Source organism: Heteronotia binoei, chromosome 6, assembly GCF_032191835.1.
Source record: "Heteronotia binoei isolate CCM8104 ecotype False Entrance Well chromosome 6, APGP_CSIRO_Hbin_v1, whole genome shotgun sequence".
Taxonomy (NCBI): domain Eukaryota; kingdom Metazoa; phylum Chordata; class Lepidosauria; order Squamata; family Gekkonidae; genus Heteronotia; species Heteronotia binoei.
This window is the reverse complement of record NC_083228.1, coordinates 139218169-139231254: the sequence shown is the minus strand read 5'-3', so window position 1 is coordinate 139231254 and position 13086 is coordinate 139218169. Positions and strand designations below refer to the sequence as shown.

General features: G+C 50.6%; 1 protein-coding gene across 1 annotated transcript in view; it reads left to right on the top strand.

Annotated features, from left to right (window-relative positions):
- Window positions 1-13086, top strand: part of LOC132574374 (acetylcholine receptor subunit delta-like) — a 48710-nt gene that overhangs the window by 27034 nt on the left and 8590 nt on the right. Inside the window, exons 9-12 of the mRNA XM_060242736.1 lie at window positions 476-676; window positions 6171-6282; window positions 8316-8430; window positions 12147-12357. Of these exons, the coding sequence (XP_060098719.1) occupies window positions 476-676; window positions 6171-6282; window positions 8316-8430; window positions 12147-12357 (639 nt within the window). The remainder of the gene's footprint in view (window positions 1-475; window positions 677-6170; window positions 6283-8315; window positions 8431-12146; window positions 12358-13086) is intronic.

Genomic DNA, 13086 nt, shown 5'->3' with positions numbered 1-13086 from the left:
CCATTCCAGCAGCTGCAAGTGGAGGAGTGGGGAATCAAACCCGCTTCTCCCAGATAAGAGTCCGCACGCTTAACCACTACACCAAACTGGCTCTCCACTGTCTTCAGGGGAACTGATCTCTGTAGTCTGAAGAACAGTTGTCATCCCAAGAGATCTCCAGGCTCCCCCTGGCTGGCAACCCTATATTTTGCCAATTGGGTTGGGAAATTCCAGGAGACTTTGGGGACAGGGGGAGGAGCCCAGGAGAATGGGGAGAGAAGGGACTTCAGCAGGGTATGGTGACATAAAGTCCACCCTCCAAAGCATCCATTGCTTTCCAGGGAACTGCTCTCTGTTGTCTGGCGATCACTTGTAACTCCAGGAGATCCCCAGGCCTCACCTGGAGGTTGGCAACCCTAACGCAGCCCCAGATATTGCTGCGGGTCAACCACAGAGCTGCGAAGACATCTCTCTCTCTTTCTTCTTTCCTTTCCAGAAAATGGCGAATGGGAGATCGTCCACCGGCCTGCCCGTAAAAACATCGACCCAAACTTCCCCCTCGAGAGCAACAAGCACCAGGACATCACCTTCTACCTCATCATCAAGCGCAAGCCCCTCTTCTACATCATCAACATCGTCACGCCCTGCATCCTCATCGCCTTCATGACCATCCTGGTCTTTTACCTGCCTGCAGACAGTGAGCAGAATCATAGAGTTGGAAGGGACCTCCAGGGTCATCTAGTCCAGCCTCCTGCACAATGCAGGAAACTAACAAACACCTCCCCCTAAATTCACAGGATTTCCATTGCTTTCAGATGGCCATCTAGCCTCTGTTTCAAAACCTCCAAGGAAGGAGAGCCCACCACCACCTCCCAAGGAGGAAGCCTGTTCCACTGAGGAACCACTCAAAACTCAGAAACACCTCCCCCTAAATTCACAGGACCTTCATTTCTGTCAGATGGCCATCCAGCCTCTGTTGAAAAACCTCCAAGGAAGGAGAGCCCAGCACCTCCCAAGGAGGAAGCCTGTTCCACTGAGGAATCGCTCTAACAGTTAGGAAGTTCTTCCTCATGTTGAGCCGGAAACTCTTTTGATTTCATTTCAATCCGTTGGTTCTGGTCCTACCTTCCGGGGCCACAGAAAACAATTCCATACCATCCTCTACAGGGGTGGCCGACGGTAGCTCTCCAGATGTTTTTTGCCTACACCTCCCATCAACCCCAGCCAGCATGGCCAATGGCTGGGGCTGATGGGAGTTGTAGGCAAAAAACATCTGGAGAGCTACCGTTAGCCACCCCTGCATATGACAGCCCTTCAAGTACTTGAAGATGGTGATCATATCACCTCTCAGTCGCCTCCTCTCCAGGCTAAACATCCCGGAAGCGCCGCAGCGTCCCTTCAACCTTTCTTCGCCCTTCCGAGGCAGTCAAAGACCATCTCAGGCCCAGATGACCAGGGGTGGAATTCCAGCAGAAGCTCCTTTGCATATTAGGTCACGCCCCCTGATGTAGCCAATCCTCCAAGAGTTTACAGGGCTCTTTTTTGTAAGCTCTTGGAGGATAGGCTACATCAGCGGGCGTGGTATAATATGCAAAGGAGCTCCTGCTAGAATTCTACCCCTGCAGACAACAGATTTGGGTTTTTAACAAGTTGGTTACCCGCGGCCCCAGAGGTTACCCACGGTCTCACGGCAGCCTTGAAGAATGGCTTTATGAAAAATAGAGGAGAACCCAAACGAACATGGAAGGCCACTGCAAAGGCGAGGAGGGAGAGGCCCCCCTGAGTGGAAACAGCATCAGAGGGGGAGTTATTTCCCATGTGCCCAAAATACTCCAGACTCAACTTGTTTCAAGCCTGAACATGTAGTTTGGACCCGAGGCATCCCTTCTCCCCAATTCTACCCCTCCTTGGGTTGCCAAGTCTGACTCAAGAAACATCTGGGGACTTTGGGGGTGGAGCCAGGAGACTTTGGGGGTGGAGCCAGGAGCAAGGGTGCGACCAGCACAGTTGAACTCCCAAGGGGAGTTCTGCCCATCGCATTTAAAGGGACCGTGCTCCTTTTGAATGCCTTCCGTCCCCAGGAAATAATGGAGGATAGGGGCATCTTCTTCGGGGGCTCACAGAATTGGACCCCCTGGTCATTTTGTAGAAAATGAGGTGCCGGAGCTCATTAGCACAACTTATTTGCATATATCCACTAGCCTATCATCACCAGAAGGTGGTGCTAGACTATAGCAGCTCTGCATCTATCTTAAAATGCTTCGGGAATTAGAATTGTCATAATAAAACCTCACTCCCATCATACTTTTTAAATTGCTTTCTCCTGTGTGGCCACACTGGCATGATGAAGACTTCCATCTGTCTGCTTTATAGGTTTAGGTTATTTTCCTTTTTGTGTGTGTGTGGGAGGGAGGGGGAGGGAAATATTAGAAAGTTTGTCAGCTCTTAAGAGTTCAGCCAAATTCTCACAGGGGGTTTGAACAATGGAGCCCAGAAACAAGTATGAGAGGTACAGTTAAGAAAGAAAGAGCACAATAAAATTTAGAGGTTCTGGAGCTCCACTCCTGGGAGCTCCTGCCCAAAACGAGGCCTGGGTTTGCAAAAACTTTTAGTGCAACAGTGAATATGAAAACAGTAAAGGTTGGTACAAAGAAATAAAAACATAAGAACATAAGAGAAGCCATGCTGGATCAGGCCAATGGCCCTTCCAGTCCAACACTCTGAGTCACATAAGAACATAAGAGAAGCCATGTTGGATCAGGCCAATGGCCCATCCAGTCCAACACTCTGTCACATAAGAACATAAGAGAAGCCACGTTGGATCAGGCCAATGGCCCATCCAGTCCAACACTCTGTCACATAAGAACATAAGAGAAGCCATATTGGATCAGGCCGGTGGCCCATCTAGTCCAACACTCTGTGTCCCATAAGAACATAAGAGAAGCCCTGTTGGATCAGGCCAATGGCCCATCCAGTCCAACACTCTGTGTCACATAAGAACATAAGAGAAGCCCTGTTGGATCAGGCCAATGGCCCATCCAGTTCAACACTCTGTGTCACACAGTGGCCAATATAGGGGTGTGTGTGTGTGTGTATATATACACACACACACACACATATACATACATACACACACACACACACATATACATACATACACACACACACACACACACATATATACACACACACTGTGGCTAACAGCCACTGATGGACCTCTGCTCCATATGTTTATCCAATCCCCTCTTGAAGTTGGCTATGCTTGTAGCCACCACAACCTCCTGCGGCAGTGAATTCCACGTCTTAATCACCCTTTGGGTGAAGAAGTACAACCTTTTAACCCGACTGCTCAGCAATTTCATTGAATGCCCACGAGTTCTTGTATTGTGAGAAAGGGAGAAAAGTACTTCTTTCTCTCCTTTCTCCATCCCATGCATAATCTTGTAAACCTCTATCATGTCACCCCGCAGTCGACGTTTCTCCAAGCTAAACAGCCGCAAGCGTTTTAACCTTTCTTCATAGGAAAAGTGTTCCAAACCTTGAATCATTCTAGTTGCCCTTTTCTGCACTTTTTCCAATGCTATAATATCCTTTTCCGACACAACTAACTATGCATTCCCTTTTTCTAATTCCAAACCAACTCACCCTTCCTCGGAGGACGGCTGCAACCTGCCTCCAGCTCAGCCTCTCCTGAGAAAACAACCCTGTCTGGAGCTTCGCCTTTTCATGGCTTTCATCCCGGTCCCACCCCTCTGGGCATGTTTTCCCTCCAAAACTGCTGCCCAGCTAATCAGAGGGACAGAAGGGACCCTGAAAAACATAGGCCCTATAGCTACTCCTACACAGGCTTCCCTGGAGGCTGTAGGCCTCACTAGATCTAGGACCTGGCCTCAGATTCAGTGGGAGCTCACAGGAGCACAGCTCCTGAACCTTTCTGCGAGTTCCTCCTCCTTCTGAGAGTTCCACTTCCTTGTCCATTGAATAGTATGTGCAGCTGCAGAACAATCCCTGAATGAGCTCCACCACCTATTTTTCTACAAAACGACCACTGCCTAGGACCATGACTCCACCTTAGGGTTGCCAATCCCCAGGTGGGGGCAGGGGATCCCCCGGTTTGGAGGCCCTCCCCTCGCTTCAGGGTCGTCAGAAAGCGGGGGGAGGGGAGGGAAATGTCTGCTGGGAACTCTATTATTCCCTATAGAGATTTATTCCCATAGAAAATCATGGAGAATTGATCCGCGGGTATCTGGGGCTCTGGGGGGGCTGTTTTTTGAGGTAGAGGCACCAAATTTTCAGTACAGCATCTAGTGCCTCTCCCCAAAATATCCCCCAAGTTTCAAAACAATTGGACCAAGGGGTCCAATTTTATGAGCCCCAAAAGAAGGTGCCCCTATCCTTCATTATTTCCTATGGAAGGAAGGCATTGAAAAGGTGTGCCGTCCCTTTAAATGTGATGGCCAGACCTCCCTTTGGAGTTCAGTTATGCTTGTCACAGCCTTGATCTTGGCTCCACCCCAATGTCTCTTGGCTCCTCCCCCAAAGTCTCCTGGCTCCACCCTCAAACTCCCCAGATATTTCTTAAATTGAACTTGGCAACGCTACAGGTCCTACTCAAGAAATATCTGGGGACTTTGGGGGTGGAGCCAGGAGACATTGGGGTAAAACCAGGGTGTGACAAGCATAACTGAACTCTGAAGGGAGTTCTGACCATCACATTTAAAGGGACCACACACTTGTAAATGCCTTCCCGCCACTTGGAATAATGAAAGATAGGGGCACCTTCTTTGGGCACTCACAGAATTGGACCCCCTGGTCCAATCTTTTTGAAACCTGGGGGGCGTTTTGAGGAGAGGCACTGGATGCTCTGCTGAAAATTTGGTGCCTCTACCTAAAAACAAAAGCCCTCCAGAGCCCCAGATACCCACAGATCAATTCTCCATTGTACCCTGTGGGAATCGGTTCCATGGGATATAATTTATTTTGCGAATTTATAGTCTGCCGTTTCCCAGGATGGGCTCAGGGTGGATGACAACACAATAGAACAGTTAAAATCGAAGAATAAAGCAGTTAAAAATTAAACAGTTAAAACGATTAAATAAAAAATTAAATAAGGTGGCCGTCGGTGGTATGAACATAATTCACAGATTGAGAGACAGGAATCATAGGCGTCTTGGATGTCAATTATCAACAGTGTTGGCGCGGTCCCTGCGTATCAAGATGGCAGTCAGTAAAGAGAGGCCCGTTAGATGGTATGAGGATGCCCGCCTGCCTCAGCCAAAAGCCTGGCAGAACAGCTCCGTTTTGCAGGCCCTCTGGAATGGTAGTCAATCCGGTAGGGCCCGAATCTCATTGGGGAGCTGATTCCACCAGGTTGGGGCCAGGGCCAAAAAGGCCCTGGCCGAGGCAAGCCGGATGTCCTTTGGGCCTGGGATAGTCAGAAGATGTCGATAGGCTGATCGTAGTGGCCTCCGGGGAGAGATGGTCCCGCAGGTATGTCCGGGGGAGGGATGGTGGCTCAGTGGTAGAGCATCTGCTTGGGAAGCAGAAGGTCCCAGGTTCAATCCCCGGCATCTCCAAAAAAGGGTCCAGGCAAATAGGTGAGAAAAACCTCAGCTTGAGACCCTGGAGAGCCGCTGCCAGTCTGAGTAGACAATACTGACTTTGATGGACCTTTGAGGGTCTGATTCAGTAGAAGGCAGCTTCATATGTTCATATATATGGGAAGGGCCGGTGGCTCAGTGGTAGAGCATCTGCTTGGGAAGCAGAAGGTCCCAGGTTCAATCCCTGGCATCTCCAAAAAAGGGTCCAGGCAAATAGGCGTGAAAAACCTCAGCTTGAGACCCTGGAGAGCTGCTGCCAGTCTGAGTAGACAATACTGACTTTGATGGACCTTTGAGGGTCTGATTCAGTAGAAGGCAGCTTCATGTGTTCATGTGTCCCAGGCCACATAAGGCTTTAAAAGTCAATACTGGAGTGCCCAGCAGACATTTCCCTCCCTCCTTCCACTTTCTGATGACCCTGAAGCAGAGGGAGGGCCTCCAAACCAGGGGATCTCCTGCCCCCAACTGAGGACTGGCAACCCTACACCACCTTCAATGGGTAACCAGCCCAACTGGTCAAATAGCATGACTGGTAGAGTCTGTGGGCAACCTCATTGCCAACCTGTGTTCCTGTCCTTTTGTGCCTTCCAGGTGGAGAGAAAGTCACGCTGGCCATCTCTGTGCTGCTGGCACAGTCCGTCTTCCTGCTGCTGATCTCCCAGCGCCTGCCGGCCACCTCCCTGGCCATCCCGCTCATCGGCAAGTGAGTGTCCCTCTGTCTGGCCTTGGTAGGGTTGCCAAGTCCAATTTAAGAAATACCTGGAGACTTTGGGGGTGGAGCCAGGAGACTTTGGGGGTGGAGCCAGGAGACATTGGGGGTGGAGCCAGGAGACATTGGGGGGGAGCCAAGATCAAGGCTGTGACAAGCATCATTGAACTCCATAGGGAGTTCTGGCCATCACATTTAAAGGGACGGCGCAGTTTTTCAATGCCTTCCTTCCATAGGAAATAATGAAGGATAGGGGCACCTTCCTTTGGGGCTCATAGAATTGGACCCCCTGGTCCAATCGTTTTGAAACTTGGGGGATATTTTGGGAAGAGGCACTAGGTGCTGTACTGAAAATTTGGTGCCTCTACCTCAAAAAACAGCCCCCCACAGAGCCCCAGATACCCGCGGATCAATTCTCCATTATTTTCTATGGGAGTAAATCTCCATAGGGAATAACAGAGTTCCCAGCAGACATTTCCCTCCCCCCCCCCGCTGCTTTCTGATGACCCTGAAGCGGGGGGGAGGGTCACCAAACCGGGGGATCCCCTGCCCCCACCTGGGGATTGGCAACCCTAGGCCTTCGGCAGCCAGCTCCAAGCCTCAGGGCTGGCAGGAAATGAGAGCAGGGGTTGCCAGGTCTGTGGTGGGAAATACCGGAAGACTTTGGGGGTGGAGCCAGGAGAGGACGGGGCTTGGGGAGGGGAGGGGCCTCAGCAGGGTCCAATGCCCCAGACTCCACCCTTCCAAGCGGCCATTTTCTCCAGGGGAGCTGATCTCTGTCAGCTGGAGATCTGTTGTCAAAAAGGGGGATCTCCAGGCCCCACCCGGAGGCTAAGCAACCAAAGTGGAACACAGATAAGGGTGGCAGAGATACAAAGCTAACGCTTCCGTGTATAAATTAGTCTCAATTGCGCTTCTGAAAGCGAACACAAACAAATGACACAACACCATAACTGGCCTTATCAAAATATATTTAATAGCAAACAAAACATCAACAGAAGAGCCAAACGCCTAATGATGTATATAGATATATATAGATATATATATTGAAAAGTCCACAGAAGCAATTTCCTTTTTCTTAAGTCAATTTCATAGAAGGTGGAGGTTCAGTCGCCTGCGAAGCAAAGTGAACGGGCCACCTTAAGAACGCCAAGGGGAACGGGCGAACATTGGCTGGTCAATGTAGATTCTTAGATGTGCAGAAAGTTTCTTTTTTTAGAAATGGAACTGTAAAAAACTGAAGCTGCCAACCTAGTGAGAAGTGCCTTCTCATTATTGGAGCTGCCCTGCATAACCGCAGATGGAAGGGCAGAACATCTAGCTAGAGCAAGCACCCTTCTAAAATTTCTTCCTTCCAATGAAGTCAGATATGATGCCGGCTCACCGGCGCTTCGGGCTGCTTCCCCCATGAGCCCTGAGAAGGACCAGCCCTTGGGCGCTTAGCACCCTTAGCGGACTCGGGCCCCCGCACCCCACCACACAAACTGGTTGGCCACTGTGTGAGTCAGGAGACTAGACTGGATGGACCGCTGGTCTGATCCAGCAGGGCTCGCCTGATATTCTTATGAAGGCCTCGGCTTCTGTGCCCTGTTGTTGGTTCTCCAGAGGAACTGGATGGCCAGTGTGTGAGACAGGATGCTGGACTAGGTGGACCACTGGCCTGATCCTGCAGGGCTCTTCTGATGTTCTTATGAAGGCCTCGGCCTCTCTGCCCTGTTGTTGGGACAGGATGATGGACTAGATGGACCCTCACTGGCCTGATCCTGCAGGGCTCTCCTGATGTTCTTATGAAGGCCTCGGCCTCTCTGCCCTGTCGTTGGCCCTCCAGAGGAACTGGTTGGCCCCTGAGTGGGACAGGATGGTGGACTAGATGGACCCTCATGGGTCTGATCCAGCAGGGCTCTTCCGCTGTTCTTTAACTGGAGATGCTGGGGATAGAACCTGGGACCTTCCGCATGCCAAGCAAATGTTCTAACACTGAGCTGCAGCCGCTCTGCCACTGAGCTATGTCCCTTTCCACTCGGCAGGTACCTGCTCTTCATCATGTTGCTGGTGACTGCCGTCGTGGTGGCCTGCGTTGTGGAGCTCAACATCCACTTCCGCACCCCCAGCACCCACATCCTTTCTGACTGGACCAAAGAGGTGAGCCCTGGAAGACAGCCGGAAGGGAAGGGATCAAATGGGAGCCCTGAAACTGTGGACTGGGACATGTTTGCATGTGGAGAGCAAAAGGCCACCATGTTGCAAGGAAGGCACATAATCTAATCTCAGTTGGAATTCTGGGAGAGCTCCTGGTCCCACCTGGAGGCTGGCAACCCTATGCCCTCCCTTAAACTTAGATCCACCATGTCAAGAAGTCCCCCTCCTCCATGATTCATTCCAGACTGAAGCACATTTTGCACTCAGGACCCCATGATAGTAGGAGGTGGTGGTGGCCACAAGCATGGCCACCTTCAAGAGGGGTTTAGATAAAAATATGGAGCAGAGGTCCATCAGTGGCTATTAGCCACAGTGTGTATGTGTGTGTGTGTGTATAAATTTTGGCCACTGTGTGACACAGAGTGTTGGACTGGATGGGCCACTGGCCTGATTCAACATGGCTTCTCTTATGTTCTTATGTGACACAGAGTGTTGGACTGGATGGGCCACTGGCCTGATTCAACATGGCTGCTCTTATATTCTTATGTGACACAGAGTGTTGGACTGGATGGGCCACTGGCCTGATTCAACATGGCTTCTCTTATGTTCTTATGTGACACAGAGTGTTGGACTGGAGGGGCCATTGGGCTGATCCAACATGGCTTCTCTTATGTTCTTATGTGACACAGAGTGTTTGACTGGAAGGGCCATTGGCCTGATCCAACATGGCTTCTCTTATGTTCTTATGTGACACAGAGTGTTGGACTGGAGGGGCCACTGGCCTGATTCAACATGGCTTCTCTTATGTTCTTATGTGACACAGAGTGTTGGACTGGATGGGCCACTGGCCTGATTCAACAGGGCTTCTCTTATGTTCTTATGTGACACAGAGTGTTGGACTGGATGGGCCACTGGCCTGATTCAACAGGGCTTCTCTTATGTTCTTATGTGACACAGAGTGTTGGACTGGAGGGGCCATTGGCCTGATCCAACACGGCTTCTCTTATGTTCTTATGTGACACAGAGTGTTGGACTGGATGGGCCACTGGCCTGATTCAACAGGGCTTCTCTTATGTTCTTATGTGACTCAGAGTGTTGGAATGGATGGGCCACTGGCCTGATTCAACAGGGCTTCTCTTATGTGACACAGAGTGTTGGACTGGAGGGGCCATTGGCCTGATCCAACAGGGCTTCTCTTATGTTCTTATGTTCTTAAAGTTTTGAGTCCAGGGGCACCTTTAAGACCAACAAAGTTTAATTCTGGGTATAAGCTTTTGTGTGCAAGCACGCCTCTTCAGACTGAAACAGTTTTCTTCAAGTGTCCATATGGATGACCCCTTTGCTAGGACATGAGCATTAGCAGCTGTTTATTCTTGTGGCCATCTCTACAATGTCTGTGCCTATTTGTGAGGTTGGTCTAAGACGTGTTCTTGAATAAGAGGTGGGTTAGGTGGGCCAGTTTTCAGCCTCCATACTGAAACTTTAGGAATATAAGAACATCAGAAGAGCCCTGCTGGATCAGACCAGTAATCTATCTAGTCGAGCATCCTGTCCCACACAGTGGCCATCCAGTTCCTCTGGAGGGCCAACAACAGGGCAGAGAGGCCGAGGCCTTCATAAGAACATCAGAAGAGCCTTGCTGGATCAGACCAGTAATCTATCTAGTCCAGCATCCTGTCCCACACAGTGGCCAACCAGTTCCTCTAGAGGACCAACAACAGGGCAGAGAGGCCGAGGCCTTCATAAGTACATCAGAAGAGCCTTGCTAGATCAGACCAGTAATCTATCTAGTCCAGCATCATGTCTCACACAGTGGCCAACCAGTTCCTCTAGAGGACCAACAACAGGGCAGAGAGGCCGAGGCCTTCATAAGAACATCAGAAGAGCCCTGCTGGATCAAACCAGTAATCTATCTAGTCCAGCATCATGTCTCACACAGTGGCCAACCAGTTCCTCTGGAGGGCCCACAACAGGGCAGAGAGGCCGAGGCCTTCATAAGAACATCAGAAGAGCCCTGCTGGATCAAACCAGTGAAGGTCCATCTAGTCCAAGATCCTTTCTCACACAGTGGCTAAACAGTTCCTCTGGTGGGCCAACAACAGGGCAGAGAGGCCAAGGCCTTCCTCTAATATTGCCTCCTGGCTGTGGGATTGAGGTCCAACAACAGCACAGAGATGCCAAGCCCTTAAGAAGAACATAACAAAACCCCTGCTGGGTCAGACCAGTGCTCCATCTAGTCCAGCATCCGGTCTCACATAGTGGCCAGCCAGTTCCTCTGGACGGCTAGCAACAGGACACAGAGGCTGAGCCTTCATAAGAACATCAGAAGCGACCTGCTGGATCAGACCAGTGGTCCATCTAGTTCAGCATCCTGTCTCACACAGAAGCCAACCAGTTCCTCTGGAGGGCCAACAACGCCCTGAGCCTGACTGGGAGAGCGGGATATAAATCCAATGAACATAAGCAGGGCACGGAGGTCGAGGCTTTCCCCTGATGGTGCCTCCAGGCTCTGGGATTCAGAGGATTAGTGCTTCTGAATATGGAGGTTCTCCTCGGCCACCATGGTTAGTAGCCACTGGCAGACTTATCCTCCATGAATCTTTTTAATCCCCATTGAAAGGTGCTTACTCCTGTAGCCATCACCGGCACTACCTCCCCTGGCAGCGAATTCCGTGTTTCAATGACTCTCCGGCTGCGATCACACACACGGAAGAATGCACTTTCAATCCACTTCCAATGCACTTTACAACTGGATTTTACCGGGCGCTTTCGCAAATACTGTAGCGGCCCCGTGGCGCAGAGTGGTAAAGCAGCAGTACCGCAGTACTGTGATCTGAACTCTCTGCTCACGACCTGAGTTCTATCCCAACGAAAGCTGGATTCAGGTAGCCGGCCCAAGGCTGACTCAGCCTTCCATCCTTCCGAGGTCTGTCAAATGAGGACCCAACTTGCTGGGGGGGAGGGGAGCGTAGATGACTGGGGAAGGCAACGGCAAACCACCCCGTAAAAAAACCTGCCGTGAGAACATCGTAAAAGCAACGTCACCCCAGAGTCGGAAACGACTGCTGCTTGCACAGAGGACCTTTCCTTTCCTCCACAAATACTAAATAATGCACTGTTGTCAGGGTTTGTAGAATCTTTCGGGCTCAAGTGCCGTGTTCTACTGGAGAAAGTTTCCCTTCCAGACGTTTCGTTCTCGGCTGCGGAGAACATCCTCAGTGGCGTTGCAGCCGGAGCAGGCGCTCTGACCTTCTTGGCTGCTGTGCGTTGGGTGGGGCCAGGGCTGCTGGAGAGCTGCTATTTCTAGGCTGGAGGGGGTGTGGTGAAAGGGCAATAGGTTTGTGGATGTGCCCATTGTTTGGTGGGGCTTCCTGGAAGGGTAGTGATAAGGAAACCGGCTGTTGAATGTGACCATTGTTCTGTGTTAATTGCTGGGAGGGTTGGAAGGGGTGTGAAGAAAAGGAAATGCACTGTTGGTCCACTTTAGTGGCCGTTTGCAAGTGAATCTTGCCATTTTGCACAGGAAAATCCAGCGGCAAAGTGCATCAGAAATGGATTGAAAGTGCTTTATTTGGCGTGTGCGAAAGTGCTCGCTGGGGGGACTTGCAAAACCCAGTTGGAAAGTGCATCGAAAGGGGATTGGAAGTGTGTTATTCGGTGGATGTGATCGCAGTCCCTGTGTCGTGTGGTTCCCCTGTAACCTTCTCCCTGCTCCGCAGCTGTTCCTCGAGACCCTGCCACGCCTCTTGCACATGTCCCAGCCTTCCGAGAGCGAGCCAGAGCCGAAGGAGGGCCTGCTGATCCGGCGCAGCAGCTCCGTGGGCTACATCATCAAGGCCGAGGAATACTTCACGGTCAAGTCCCGCAGCGAGCTCATGTTTGAGAAGCAGTCCGAGAGGCACGGAATGACCAGTCGGGTCACCCCAGCAAGTGAGCTCTGGAGCAAATCTCAGCAAGTCTGGGACAGGCAGGAGAGGGAGTGCTGGGAAGAGGGCCTCGTTTCCCACCGAGTTCCTCTTCATCTTGCGCTATGAGTAGGGTTGCCAATCCCTAGGGCAGGGGTCGCTCTCCAGATGTTTTTTTGCCTACAACTCCCATCAGCCCCAGCCAGCATGGCCAATGGCTGGGGCTGATGGGAATTGTAGGCAAAAAAAAAATCATCTGGAGAGCTATTTATTTATTTCGATTTATATCCCGCCCTACCCCACCGAAGCGGGCTCGGGGCGGCTTACAACATAAAACTCTAACAATAAATCAGCTTAAAATACTTTAATAATTAATATAGTAAAATAATTAATACAGTAAAATACAGTAAAATAATTAATACAGTAAAATACAGTAAAATAATTAATACAGTAAAAACACATTTATCAATATACCATGCTACATCTTCCCTAAAAGTCGGTTCTTCAAGTATTCCAATGTTCAGATATGCTGATGTTCATGAATTTGGATATTCAGATATCGGTCAGTTGTATGCCAGCCGGAAGAGGGTTGTCTTACAGGCCCTGCGGAACTGTCTGAGATTCCGCAGGGCCCTCATCTCCTCCGGGAGCTGGTTCCACCAACAGGGGGCTGCAATTGAAAAGGCCCTGTCCCTAGTTGTTTTCAGACGGGCCTCCTTTGGCCCAGGGATTGTAAGGAGGTTCTGAGACCCCG